The sequence below is a fragment of the Botrytis cinerea genome, chromosome 11, assembly GCF_000143535.2.
Source record: "Botrytis cinerea B05.10 chromosome 11, complete sequence".
Taxonomy (NCBI): domain Eukaryota; kingdom Fungi; phylum Ascomycota; class Leotiomycetes; order Helotiales; family Sclerotiniaceae; genus Botrytis; species Botrytis cinerea.
This window is the reverse complement of record NC_037320.1, coordinates 2,226,879-2,239,955: the sequence shown is the minus strand read 5'-3', so window position 1 is coordinate 2,239,955 and position 13,077 is coordinate 2,226,879. Positions and strand designations below refer to the sequence as shown.

General features: G+C 43.2%; 4 protein-coding genes across 4 annotated transcripts; all 4 read left to right on the top strand.

The window, feature by feature from the left end:
- The first annotated feature begins 506 nt into the window (after positions 1–506).
- BCIN_11g06300 (hypothetical protein) lies at positions 507–2,513 on the top strand. Its single transcript, XM_001548264.2, has 4 exons — positions 507–624; positions 674–752; positions 802–2,186; positions 2,244–2,513. The coding sequence occupies exons 1-4, from the start codon at positions 548–550 to the stop codon at positions 2,320–2,322; spliced, it is 1,620 nt and encodes a 539-aa protein (XP_001548314.1). The 5' UTR covers positions 507–547; the 3' UTR covers positions 2,323–2,513.
- A 1,015-nt stretch (positions 2,514–3,528) lies between these two features.
- Positions 3,529–5,304, top strand: BCIN_11g06290 (hypothetical protein). Its single transcript, XM_001548265.2, has 4 exons — positions 3,529–3,874; positions 3,951–4,146; positions 4,207–4,670; positions 4,742–5,304. The coding sequence occupies exons 1-4, from the start codon at positions 3,738–3,740 to the stop codon at positions 4,767–4,769; spliced, it is 825 nt and encodes a 274-aa protein (XP_001548315.1). The 5' UTR covers positions 3,529–3,737; the 3' UTR covers positions 4,770–5,304.
- A 397-nt stretch (positions 5,305–5,701) lies between these two features.
- On the top strand, positions 5,702–7,421 carry BCIN_11g06280 (hypothetical protein). The gene has a single exon (XM_001548266.2). It carries the CDS (start codon positions 5,912–5,914, stop codon positions 7,313–7,315), a length of 1,404 nt encoding a protein of 467 aa, XP_001548316.1. The 5' UTR covers positions 5,702–5,911; the 3' UTR covers positions 7,316–7,421.
- Positions 7,422–10,441: 3,020 nt separating this feature from the next.
- On the top strand, positions 10,442–12,708 carry BCIN_11g06270 (hypothetical protein). The gene is made up of 3 exons (XM_001548268.2): positions 10,442–10,726; positions 10,801–10,908; positions 10,967–12,708. Exons 1-3 carry the CDS (start codon positions 10,523–10,525, stop codon positions 12,464–12,466), a joined length of 1,812 nt encoding a protein of 603 aa, XP_001548318.2. The 5' UTR covers positions 10,442–10,522; the 3' UTR covers positions 12,467–12,708.
- The last annotated feature ends 369 nt before the right edge of the window (positions 12,709–13,077 follow it).

Sequence of the window (13,077 nt, the reverse complement as noted above, 5' to 3'; positions counted from 1 at the left end):
AATGTATTTATGGGGCTAAGGGTTACCCCGCACCACTGCGAATTTACATCCGCCGTGATCTCATTATTTCTTCAAGTCTTATAACTAATTCCTGCAGTGAATTTGTGGTGGTGTTTCAGATTAGTTCTCCATGCTGGCAACAACATACGAATTAGCATGCGCGGAAAATTGTAATGTGAATACCCATCTGTCCAATCATACATTACTTTACTCCTCAAATGTCTTGGAATCTCAAATGCTGAGCCCATCTGTCCGAGTATGTTTTGCTCCTCGAATGGCTCGAAAATCAGAGCTGTGGGTACTAGTGCATGGAATTGGAACGTTCAACGTGCCATCGAAGACCGAATACAACGCTGCCCTGCACCCTCTAATCCAAATTAGAACCTTGCGTCTTACACTTTCAGCTTCTATTTTTTGAGTTTGATATGTAGCAGCTAGCCACTTCAAGATATCCTGGTAGCTTTCTATACATAAAGACCGAGGTTCCCTTCAATTTTGGTTCTCTTGATAGTTATTTTTTCGACAGTAAGCGTGTAAACAACTCATCATGGGCTCAATACAAATTGAAGAAGTAGACGTGCTACTAGTAGGAGCTGGATTTGGCTCTTTTACTATGCTGAATAAGTAGGTTCAACTCCTAAATCGAATGACTAGTCGCTAATAAGTCCATAAGGCTTCGAAAGCAAGGACTTAATTGTAAGATTTATGAGAAAGGCTCGAAGAGTGGAGGTACCTGGTATTGGAATTGTTATGTATGTTTCTGGACGTATTATGTATGGCTCTAAAGCTAATATACAACAGCCCGGCGCTCGAGTTGATTCTGACTCCCCAATTTATCAATTATTCGACAAAGAGTTATGGGAGGACTTCACATTCAAAGAGAGATTTCCCGGTGGCAGGGAGATTCGTCGATATTTTGAATATGTTGAACAGAAATGGGATGTTCGAAAAGATCTTGAATTCGACAAACATGTCGACGGAGCTACCTTCGACAAGCAACGCAACCAATGGCTCGTAGAATGCTCAGATGGCTCCGAAATCTATTGTCGATGGTTCATACCATGCATAGGGTTTGCATCTCGTCGGTTTACACCCCCGTTTAACGGACTTAGTAATTTCAAAGGAGACATATATCATACAGCAACATGGCCTCAGCATGGTGTTAATTTAAAGAATAAACGAGTTGGTCAAATCGGAACTGGAGCAACTGGTATTCAGGTGATTCAAACCATTGGACCTGTTGTTAATCATCTTACCGTTTATCAACGAACACCAAACTACGCCTTACCCATGAAGCAAGGACTTCTTAATCCAGAAGAAGAAGCCAGAAAAAAAGCCGAGGGCAAATATGAAGAAGTATTTGAGAAAACACGACATACATTCGCTGGTTTCCCATATGAATTTCTAGAAAAAAACACTTTCGATGATACGCCAAAAGAGCGGGAAGCCACCTTCCATGACCTACTGATCAAGCAAGGCGATTTTCATTTCTGGCTCGGCAACTACAAAGACATGCTTTTTGAACAAGCCGCCAACGATGAAGCCTACAATTTTTGGCGTAAATCAGTGCTCAAACGAGTTCCCGACCCCAAAAAACAAAAGCTCTTGGCACCAGAGATTCCACCCCATCCGTGGGGAACTAAACGCCCTTCTCTGGAGCAAAACATCTATGAAGTTTTCTCTCTACCACACATTGATATTATCGATGTAAACGAATCGCCCATCTTAGAAGTTAGTGAAAAGGGTATTAAAACCAAAGAAGGAGAAGTAGAATTCGACGTTTTAATTTTGGCTACGGGGTTTGATTCTTGTACTGGATCGCTTGCTCAGCTCAACATCCAAGGTATAGATGGTCGCACCATTGCTCAGAAATGGAAAGATGGAACACGCACAGCTATGGGTATTGCAATGAACAACTTTCCCAACATGTTTTTCCTCTATGGTCCTCAAGCACCTACTGCATTCTCGAATGGACCGAGCTGTACTCAATTCCAAGCGGAATACGTTGCGGACACGATAAAGGGATTGAGCGAGAAAAACTTAACTTATTTCGAGGCAAAGAGTGAAGCGGAAGAGGATTGGTATAGGAGGATGAGCGATGCTTGGAATAATTCTTTGTTTCCGCTGGCAAAAAGCTGGTATCAGGGGGCAAATATTCCTGGAAGGAAGGTTGAACCGCTTAACTGGTAAGATTTTCTCTCATAATTACCTGCTTTCTTTTGTGGATATTAACATTATCATAGGGCTGGTGGTATCCCAGAGTACACAGCAACATTGGCGAGAAGTAACGAGAATGACTATCAGGGTTGGATTGTAGCATAGGACCTAGTACTCAATATTGAGCAATCGGACGTGTGGGCACTCATTGAGACGTATAATCAATTGACGGGCAGGACGTGCGGGCAATATTGTGTGTTATATAGGGATTAGTATTTAGGTTCCTTTTTGAAAATTTATTAATTGCCCATTGATGGGACACAAATTCTCTTTCACAATATGCGTGTATTTGTGCAGTCCCCTTCACCCCGAAGTTAGTTTTCCTTTCTCTCGCCGGATGATTATCCGTTGTAACAAAAACTTATTCATTCTCCATTCAAGCCTTTCGACCACGAGCGGGTATAACAGGAACATGGCATACGTATTTGCGGTTTGAGACTTCATATCTGTTCTTCAGCCAAGAAATCTAGATGATGAGGTCAGCACACTTGATCAGCATGAAAGTGTACAGACTTTCCACTTCAAAATGCGACATCAGTTTTTGATTCCTAAGAAAACAAGGCTACGCTGAATCGACGTTGACATTGTTACAGAACATTTTTGTCCTATAGATCGGCCACTAACGAAATTAGGTCTTCTTTCATCATGTACGCCGGTCCGGTAAAATAACAGTCTTATTCAGACGGCGCTCGACTTCGAGCACTTTTGCTGCACTGAGTATTCCTGTACTTGATATCAAGAATCGGGGTTTAGTTGAGCAAATTCACGCTTAATCAGGGACAGCCTCTGAGCTCACCGTATAGGCACCAAGATCCATTCACATAGGCCACGGCATGGCCAGTTCGCACGTTCCAAAGAAACGAAGTATCCGGAGCAGGTCGCTTTTTGATCGAAAGAAATTTGATGTTGAAGACGGAGAGTAGAAAGTTACGATGTTAACATTGGTTGAAACGCATAAACACGTGATAATACCCCGCGTGCATGTGACTGTAATGCCAGGCTTTATCGGGACAGCGAAGACGGAAGATGCAGCCTATGATAGGCATCACAAAAATGCTACACATAGCAACGAATGAACTCGTCACGATATGAACTTGAGGCTGAGCGGCATTGAGTAGAACGAATCAAATGAAACAGATATTTCGATCCCTACCATTTGAACCTCAATTGGACTGACCGAGTATCACGTGGCACTACAAATCGGTTGCCTGCCAAGAAAATGGTTGGCCGCAGTGTGTCAATAGATGAATATATATATTGAGGCCTCTTCGCGCCCTCGCGACCTTTTTTCCTTTCCTTACCACACCATTCGGGTCGACTACCAACACTCAAGAATCTCAATACTGTCACTTAGTACAATTTTGAGATTTCTTCCGAGACCCTGTCAATCTTTCGTTTTGTGTGTCAATTTCAACCACCTTTCTCTCCCTACCCTTACATCCGAATACTCATTTCGTCACTCATTCAATTACCCCTCCAAATCCATATATCGATCAATTCACAATAAAACCGAAGCAGCCATGTTCAAGCGTTCCCACAGATCGAAGGATCGTGTGGAAAAGAACATCAAATCGAAGAAATCATATAGGGATCCTGCAAAATTGTCGAAATTGCAGAAGTCGTTCGAACAAAGCGCGCAAGACTCACCCAATGCGAGGTAAGAGAGGCTAATCATGTCATTGGATATGAATTCAGGCTCGAGTTGGATCTAAACTAATGGGAAATCACTGTAGTAGCTTGACCTCACCAATTGTAACTTTTACTGTTGGTAAGGAAGGACGACTGTTTGCGGCGCATGAAGATGTACTTTCCTTGTCTCCATACTTTGCGACGGCATTGAGAGGACAATTCTTCGAGGCGCAGAGTAAGAGGATGGCTTTACCCGACGAAGAACCCGAAATCTTCTCCTGTGTTCTCGAATATCTTTACGTATGTTCACTGATGATGTAAGACATACAGTGGTCATTGATAGTACTGACCAATTGATAGAAGGGTGACTACTATCCACGTTTGATTCACAACAAACGCCGAAACTCTTGGGAGCTTGAGGATGCAGATCATTCACCCAACCCCGAAAATATAGGTGGCCGCGGGTCAGTAGAGGCTACAAGTTATATATCCAGCGTGGGAGAACACCTTTTGAAGGATACTGTCATATACTGCGCTGCGGAGAAGTATGGTCTTGAGGAACTCAAACGCGTTGCTCTTAGGAAGCAAGGTTTACAGAGTGGAATCGAGGTTGCTACAATTCTTCGTAGTGCTCGGTATGCTTATGACAACACGCCAGACACGGACTCTAGGCTACGCGCTCATTATCTTGCCTTGATTATCAGATGTCGTAAGACATTTAAGAGGAGCGGAACCATGCAGACAGAAATGGAGAGTGGCGGTAAACTTTTTTTTGATCTTTTTGTGGCATTGTGCAATCATGTGGATGACATTGTGGATATTGGGTCAGCCATTCTTCTCCTTTTTCATGAACTACTGACCTACTCACTTACAGGTTTACTGACTTCTATGGTAGAAATTCCAAATCTCCAAGAACTATTTGAAGTGTTGCACGTTCCATGGTATTTCGGCACGGCGTCAATTGTTTTTGAGATTGATCATATATCTCCATCAAATTTGGACCCATTTTTGGGGGGGTTTTGCGATGCTTGCACCAAATTCCTCCGCCTCGGCCATATGAGGTTGGCCACCTTTTTGATGACACGAGATTAATTTTCTATCCTTTTCTCACTCATACCCCTTGCTACCTCGCTTCGATATTGTTCTTTTTAGCGGAAGGAACTCGCGTTTGCTTTTTTCTTTTTGCTTTCTGTACTGTTTTGCTATCAACCCTAACAAATTGCTTAACTTACTCTGTGGGTATGTTACTCGTTGCGTTTGGAATTGGAAAGGAAATGGTATGGATGGATCTACTGGTCGGGCGACTTCTTCGCACCACTCTTTCTTATTTCTGTTGGGATGCATGGAGATGCTGTAGCTTTAGTTGTGTGCATGATCTTGATGATTGTGTATGGGCGGTCCCTAGTGGATGCGCCAGCCTAGGCCCTCGTCAGGGCAATACAATGAGAGATTTGGCCACCTCAATCTTGAACTCTAATGCGTGAAGTAATTGCTTCATTTTTTGTCGATCCTGTCTTTGCCCCTCTTTTGTAGTAGAACGCTTGCAATAATTTGTATTATCTCAGCGGTGAGTATGATGTATTCACGATGTTCTGTTGAGAGTGTATGGAATATTGATATCATCCTGGGCCGAATACTACGAAAGCCAAGTGTGACCACGTGCATATTCACTCGAGTCACGCCAATCAGAAGAGCGCCATAGGTGGGATATTATGGTCCGAACATTATCCGTACGTTCCGGAATTTCGGGCCGTCAAGCGATGAGGGGCTGCGCTGTCAGCACCGTGATGTCACTGTCGGTTATGCCATATATATACATCTGGTATTTTATTAAAGAGGTTTCTTCCGTTGACACAGGTGATATATTGATTATTGAGAATTAATCTCTCATATACGACCATAGACTGAAGAGAATTGGGCATCCCGTCCGCTCTGCCATACACAAGCTTCAGATCGGTGGATTAGTAGTTGGGTGGGTGACCACCAGCGAATCCCCACTGTTGTATGTTCCTTTTGTCTTTTTTGCCCTGCGATTTTCCGCTCTCTGAAAAAGAGCGGCTACATCATGTCCCAAACGCAGACCATTCACCAAAGTCCCTCAACCGAGATCCCCCTTTCCGTACTTAGGACAGATGCAGTATCATCATCACAAAGTATCTCACCTCGCCCCCCATCCGATTCATCACCAACTCCCCTTGAATCAACATCGAATTTTACCCTGATCTTGAGACTTACATCATCAATTCTTGCTTTTTTCACCGCTGGGCTCAATGATGGTAGCCTCGGTTCTCTCATCCCTTACATATTGGACACATATACGCTTTCCACATCATCCATCGCGTTTCTGTATCTCTCCTGCTTTCTCGGCTGGGCATTTGCGGCGATTAGTATTCCATTCCTCCAAACCAATCTACGTCTGGGCATTGGTGGGGTACTACTTCTAGGTGCAAGTTTGCAACTTTTGACTCAGTTTATAAGGATTTGGGGGCCTCCATGGCCGTTATTCGTAGTGAGCTTTGGTTTGGCGGCTCTTGGTCAAGCATATCAGGATGCTCAGGCAAATACCTACATAGCCCAGGTTGGTGACAAGGCACATCGATGGTTGGGTGTGGTACATGCGGCGTATAGTGTGGGATGTTTGCTTGGCCCATTGGCTGTAACTGCCGTTGCAACTGCCAAGCCGGTACACTGGATGGAGAGTTATGGGGCTTTGGCTGGAGTTGCAGGCCTGAATGTTTGCTTAGTTGTCTGGGCCTTTGCAAGAGAACTAGTGATTAAGCCTCTGCATAATCAGAATAATGAAGAACGAGGTGAAGAAGGTGAACAAAGTGATCATGCAAGAAGAGGAAGTGCAATGTGGAGAGATGTTGTGGAAATTCTGGGAGCAAAGAGTGTTTGGGTCATTAGTTTGTTCTTTTTCTTCCATTTGGGTAGCAGCATAACCATTGGCGGCTGGCTAGTCACTTATCTCATTACTCTCGCACCCAACTCAGGAATTAAAACCACATCAATTGGCTACCTTCCCACTCTCTTCTACGCAGGAAACGCACTCGGCCGTCTCTTCCTCATCGAACCTACTCACCGATTCGGCGAAAAACCAATGATTCTCCTCTATTCCTTCTTATGCATCATTTTACAAATCATTAGCTGGAGACTCGCCAGTCTAATCGGCAGTGTCGTCATCGTATGTTTACTTGGATTTTTCCTAGGGCCATTTTTCCCAGCAGCAATTACGCATGCTAAATCACTTCTTCCGTCGAGAATCATTACACCTGCCCTGGGTCTAATGTTTGTAATTGGTCAAGCCGGTGGAAATATATTCCCAGCTGTGACTGGTATTTTGGCGGCGAATTTGGATGGTGGGGACGGGGGAGGAGCCAGGGTTTTGCAGCCAGTTGTTTTAGGGTTGTTGGGGGGGATGATGGGGGCTTGGTGGTTTGTTCCGGGGGTTGTGAGGAGGAGTGAGTAGTTTGGTATGGTGGTAAAGTTGTTTAGATTGCTGCGAAAGATAATGAACGTACAACAATACAAGATTGCGAATAACCTATAGCACTTGCTAACCTCGAATATCCCCAATTAGAGTCAGTGATAATCCCACTTGTCATAATTATCAACTGCTGTAACCTTTAATCCGATTTTTGTTGGCTGCGCATCACATGAATTGTGGCCTGGTGCCATTTTGTACTGTAGGGTCGAGACTTATCTTGACTCTTGCACTCGGTGAAGTCCGCTTTTTTATATGTCTAGTTCAACACTTGTAGCGTTGGCAATTTTGACGTGGAATGGAAGTCATCGTTTCGCGTATACAATCTTCGTACTCTGAGTTTTAGTTGCAAAATTTGATAAAATCGAGTAGTACGGGTCCTAAAATGCCCCAAAAGTGTTGCCGAGATTGGCAACCCCGATTATGATTACCTCTATGCACACAACAACCAGATTAATTACTCGGGGACTCTATAATACCCTTCTCGGCAAATTCAAAGATTGGAGGGTGAATTGAAAGATGATAGATCTCTAGAAGATTGGCTAGTAAAGGTTGGCTAACTCATCAGTTCAAAATGTTTGAGAGCGAGGAACAAGGTTATGGACTGGCTCGCACTAGGATCTAACTGTCGATGGTAACCAACCTGATAGTGGCATCCGTATACTGTATGTATAGTCCTCATTTTAGAATTCTATTGTCTAGACTGATCTGGTGGCTGATTCGTATAGTATTGGCAAAGGCTGGAGCAACGCAGATGCCATGTCACCCGAAAATTGGACACTAGCTTTGCCCTTTACCAAAAATTCCAATTACAACATATTATCTGCTTCGGCCTTCGTTACTCCAAGGAGTTTCCTCCAAATTCACCAGAGTTTGATCACTCTATCCTTCAAGACTACTTCTATAAGCCCCCATAATGAATTATCAACAACCCTAACGATCAAAATTGGATCTGCCATGAATGAATGGGATCTCCTTACCTTGACTACGAACTCTAGCACTCACATAATCACTGGAGTCTTTCTCGTGCACTAGAACGTAGATGTCATTCCTTTGCCCTTCAACGTCGATTCTTATGTGGGAGTTAGTCAACCTCGGTGTGTCGCTAAGTTATTCATACGCCACGAACTGGAGCAATTAGATGTCAGAATCAAAAACCCAGCGATTGATATTGGCGCAATCGAAAGTGGTACAGGTCAGCACAATTATAGGGTTGTCACCGACAAGATACAAAATTCTAGCAATCGATATGATGAAAACGGTGTTTCCTCGATGGATACATTACACATAGACTTTATAAGTACGACTATTTCTTTGAGCAACGCAGAGCATAGTGTAGCTGCAACTTCAGTTTTTGCCAAAGGAGCATTGTTGGCAACAAATTGTTAGATGAACTGGATCAGGAGGGGAAGCAAACGATTGAAGAATTGAGGGATCATTGCGAGCATATGCTTCTAGGTATCGATTATCTACAGATGAGAAGGGATGCCTTACTTTCTGTTGTAAGTCTTTTGATTGATCCAAACTTGTCTAGTCCAACTACTTACCTTTGATTTCGACAATTCCGAGCAGAAGCCTCTGCTCGTCGAGCCATATTCTTGACGGAAACTTCAACCGACCTCGCAAAAGCGAGTAGAAATGATAGCGAGGTCATGAAAATCATAGCTATAGACACAAAGCGAGACTCAAAAGCCATGAAAACCATAGCTATTCTAGGGATGGTCTTCTTGCCGGGAACATTCATTGCAGTACGTCACTCGTACTGCTTATTTCACTATTGCTAACTTTTAATAAAGTCAGTCTTTGCAATGCCAGTATTCACTTGGACACCTGACGGCTCCATGAAAATACAGAAAGGCTTTGGATATTACTGGAGTGTCACAGTTTCGTTGACTTTGATAATACTGATAGTCTGGGGTGTAAGTATGGCAATCCCACATCGCCACAGAAGGGTGCTAGGCAATGAGATCGAACTGGAGAGTCTTAGCCCCATATCAATTGACAAAATACCGACAAGTAGTATAATCAGATCTTCAAATTCTTCGAGTGGGAGTCGGAAGCCTTCAATTGAGGGCTCGAGGTCACAAAATTCTCCGCGTCCTAGTCAAAGATCCTCGAATCACAGAGCCAGAATTCCCGACCGCAGTTGGAGGAATTCAGCGAACAGTTGACGGATTTCGAGTGATAGCCGAAATGAATCGTGGGAAATAGCGAGAATATCTGGTGTAAGTCACTTGACTTCGAATGATAGCCATAGAAGCATTTCACTCAATCAGCAATAATGAATTGGGGGGGGGGGGGGGGGGGCAAAAAACCACTTGGTGGATATTGACTCCTCAGTGGACATAATTGGACCCAATGGGATTTCTCAGTCTTCCAAATCAGATTAAATAGTCAAATGTAGTATCATATTTGAATCCTGGAAAACAAGTTTGGTTTGCGATTTTTATCTTACAACGCGTGCTTTCTATATGTTTTTTACTCTCTCCTCTCGCGAATTTACCCCTTCATCTGAACCGAGGGGGCTCCGTGCAACATTGAACAAGCCCACCCATAAAGTTGGTCATGAGAGGCGGAAATGTTCGAATGATAGTTTACATTCTCTGATTGCACTTGCAAAAGTGCTAGGAGTTATGTCCTGATGTTTGCCCAATGAACCAATACAAAATCTCAACAGTGAATCCAAAAATTCATTCTGGTGGAGACACTAATATTGCCATTCACTTAACATTATGGGCCAAGACGGCTTTGGTAATTCTTCATATCCTTGATACTTTCGATTTCCAATACGTCCAGTTCAATTTAGCCGACAATAACAAAAAGAATCAACTTTTGTTGCACAATTTACCTCTTACTCCGATTATGGAAAGAGAATCTTTGCTCCTATTTCATGACTTGATTCTGTTCCTGACTTATCCGTCGAGATCAATGCGGGGCTTATCCACCCCTCTATAAATTTAGATGATTCTTAGCGTCTAATTGTGCTAAAGCCGTCAGAAACCGAACTGATAGCTAGAGCTTCAAACATATAATTGTCCGTTGTTCGGCGCATCAATGTCCTTATCATAAAGCAAATAACAAACGCGATAACACCGATTGTTCTTCTTTTTCGAGGTAGGCATATCCTCTCATTATACTTCATCTTCTTTCTTTGTTTCTTTGGTTCGAAAAGTCTTCATTCGTCAATCAATCATGCTCGCAAGAAATATCAAAAGCTCGAGAAGCTTTCAGACAATTAATCGTTGTTCATTGATTGCTTCGCACAAATGTGAAGCTTCGATACGTATACCCCGCACCAGCACATTGGGTGGTACCATCACATCAAGTACAGGAAATAGATGCAATATGGCAACTATTGCAAACTTCAAAATTCCAAAGGTTGTGAATGAGCCAAATGTAAGTTTCGTCCAGAAAATAGAAGTTATAGCTTTGTCTCAGAAAAGCAATGGGAATGCTAACGGATGATATAGCATCATTATGCTAAGGGATCCGCACAACGTGAGGGACTCTACAAAGCATTGGAGAGATTGGAAAGTAAGGCTCCTTTGGAAGTTCCTTTGGTAGTCGGAGGTAAAGAGGTTAGTTAGTCTTAGACGTTTCTCAAAATCTAGTAAGTGAAGCTAACGATAATTACAGGTTAAAACCTCCTCTATCTCCCACCAGCTCAATCCAGCCGACCATTCCTCCAAAGTCGCAACTTATTCAAACGCCTCCCCATCCGATGTTTCGTCCGCCATCGATGCCGCTCTCGCTGCAAAGCCCGAATGGGAATCTCTTCCTTTTGCAGACCGAGCCGCTATCTTCCTCAAGGCCGCAGATCTTATCTCTGGCAAATATAGATATGAAATTATGGCTGCTACGATGTTGGGACAGGGAAAGAATGCTTGGCAAGCTGAGATCGATTCTGCTGCAGAGTTGGCAGATTTCCTCAGATTCAACGTTCAATACGCCGAAGAATTGTATGCGCAACAACCGGAACACCACTCGCCCGGTGTCTGGAACAGACTCGAATACAGACCTTTGGAGGGATTCGTCTACGCTGTGACTCCATTCAATTTCACAGCAATTGCGGGTAACTTGCCAGGTGCACCAGCTTTGATGGGAAATGTCGTGGTTTGGAAACCATCTGATTCTGCCATTGCCTCAAATTGGTTATTGTACAACATTTTGCTCGAGGCTGGCCTCCCGAAGAATGTTATCCAGTTCGTGCCAGGAAATCCCGTTGAAGTTACAAAGGTTGTTTTGGAACATAAGCAATTGGCTGCTCTTCACTATACCGGAAGTACTGCTGTATTCAGAAAGCTCTATGGATCAATCGCAAATGGGGTTGCCGAGGGTAGGTATCAAGGATATCCAAGAATCGTAGGAGAGACTGGAGGAAAGAACTTCCATCTTATTCACTCTTCAGCTGACATAGAGAATGCTGCTCTCAACACTGTTCGTGGCGCTTTCGAATACCAAGGCCAAAAGTGTAGTGCTACATCAAGAGCATATGTTCCCAAATCTATCTGGCCTCAATTCAAGGAAAAGTTGGTTGAAGAAACATCCAAACTCTCAATTGGATCTCCAAAGGATCCAAAGAACTTTATTGGCCCAGTAATCCACGAACCATCGTTCAAGAAACTCTCGGGAGTCATCGACAACGCCAAATCCGACTCTGAGCTCGAACTCCTTGTAGGAGGTAAACACGATAATTCAACCGGTTATTACATCCACCCAACTATCTACCAAACCACCAACCCAAGACATCCTCTTCTCTCTACTGAGCTTTTCGGTCCAGTTCTTACAGTACATGTCTACGATGATACTTCGGCTCCAGCTGAAGCTTTCGAGTCGATTTGCAAGCTCGTTGATACTACATCTGAGTACGGACTTACTGGCGCAGTTTTCGCGACCGACAGAGCTGCAATCAGATATGCCGAAGAAGCATTGAGAAATTCGGCAGGTAACTTTTATGTCAACTGCAAGAGTACCGGCGCTGTGGTGGGACAACAACCTTTCGGTGGTGCAAGAGCCAGTGGAACAAACGATAAGGCTGGAAGTATGAATCTTTTGGGTAGATTTGTCAGTGTGAGAGCATTGAAAGAAGAGTTCAATGCCATTGGAAGTGTTGAATACCCAAGTAATGAGGTTTAGATGGGATGGTAAAAGTTAGTGATTATTGTAGTGCCCTGTGCGACAAGGAATGAGCAAACTTATATGAGATGACGATATAAATGGAAGAGATGATGATCTCAGGGGAATCGGTTAATGAATTTGGCAAGCGATTTTGTTTGGACCTGTTATATGACATGCACAGATGCATCTTTCAGGCTTTGTATTTAAGGCGAATTTTGAGTGTATATGAGAATACCAGATTGAGATTTTAGCATGAAGACATGATGAGATCAATACATTAATGATTCACGAATCCACAGAGTGTGATGCTGTCGTCCAAGTCACACTTTGATTTCCGGAACGAGAATGTGAGTTTTCGAAAGTAACATTTACCAACAGGTGGTTTGAAACCAAACCTAAGCAGAAGTTTAGATGTGATATCTATGTGCACCAATCATGGATAAACATCAAGTTGCAACATTCATATCTTACCATCATCAAGTCAGAGTTACTTGTAGACTTCCAGGAAAATAACCATTGAAGTCACAAAAGAAATCGCTTCGAGCCTGGGTGTTTTCATAAAATGCGATGTTGATTATATGATTAAATGCACATATCCAATTGTTCTTTCCCCAGTATATCTATTCATC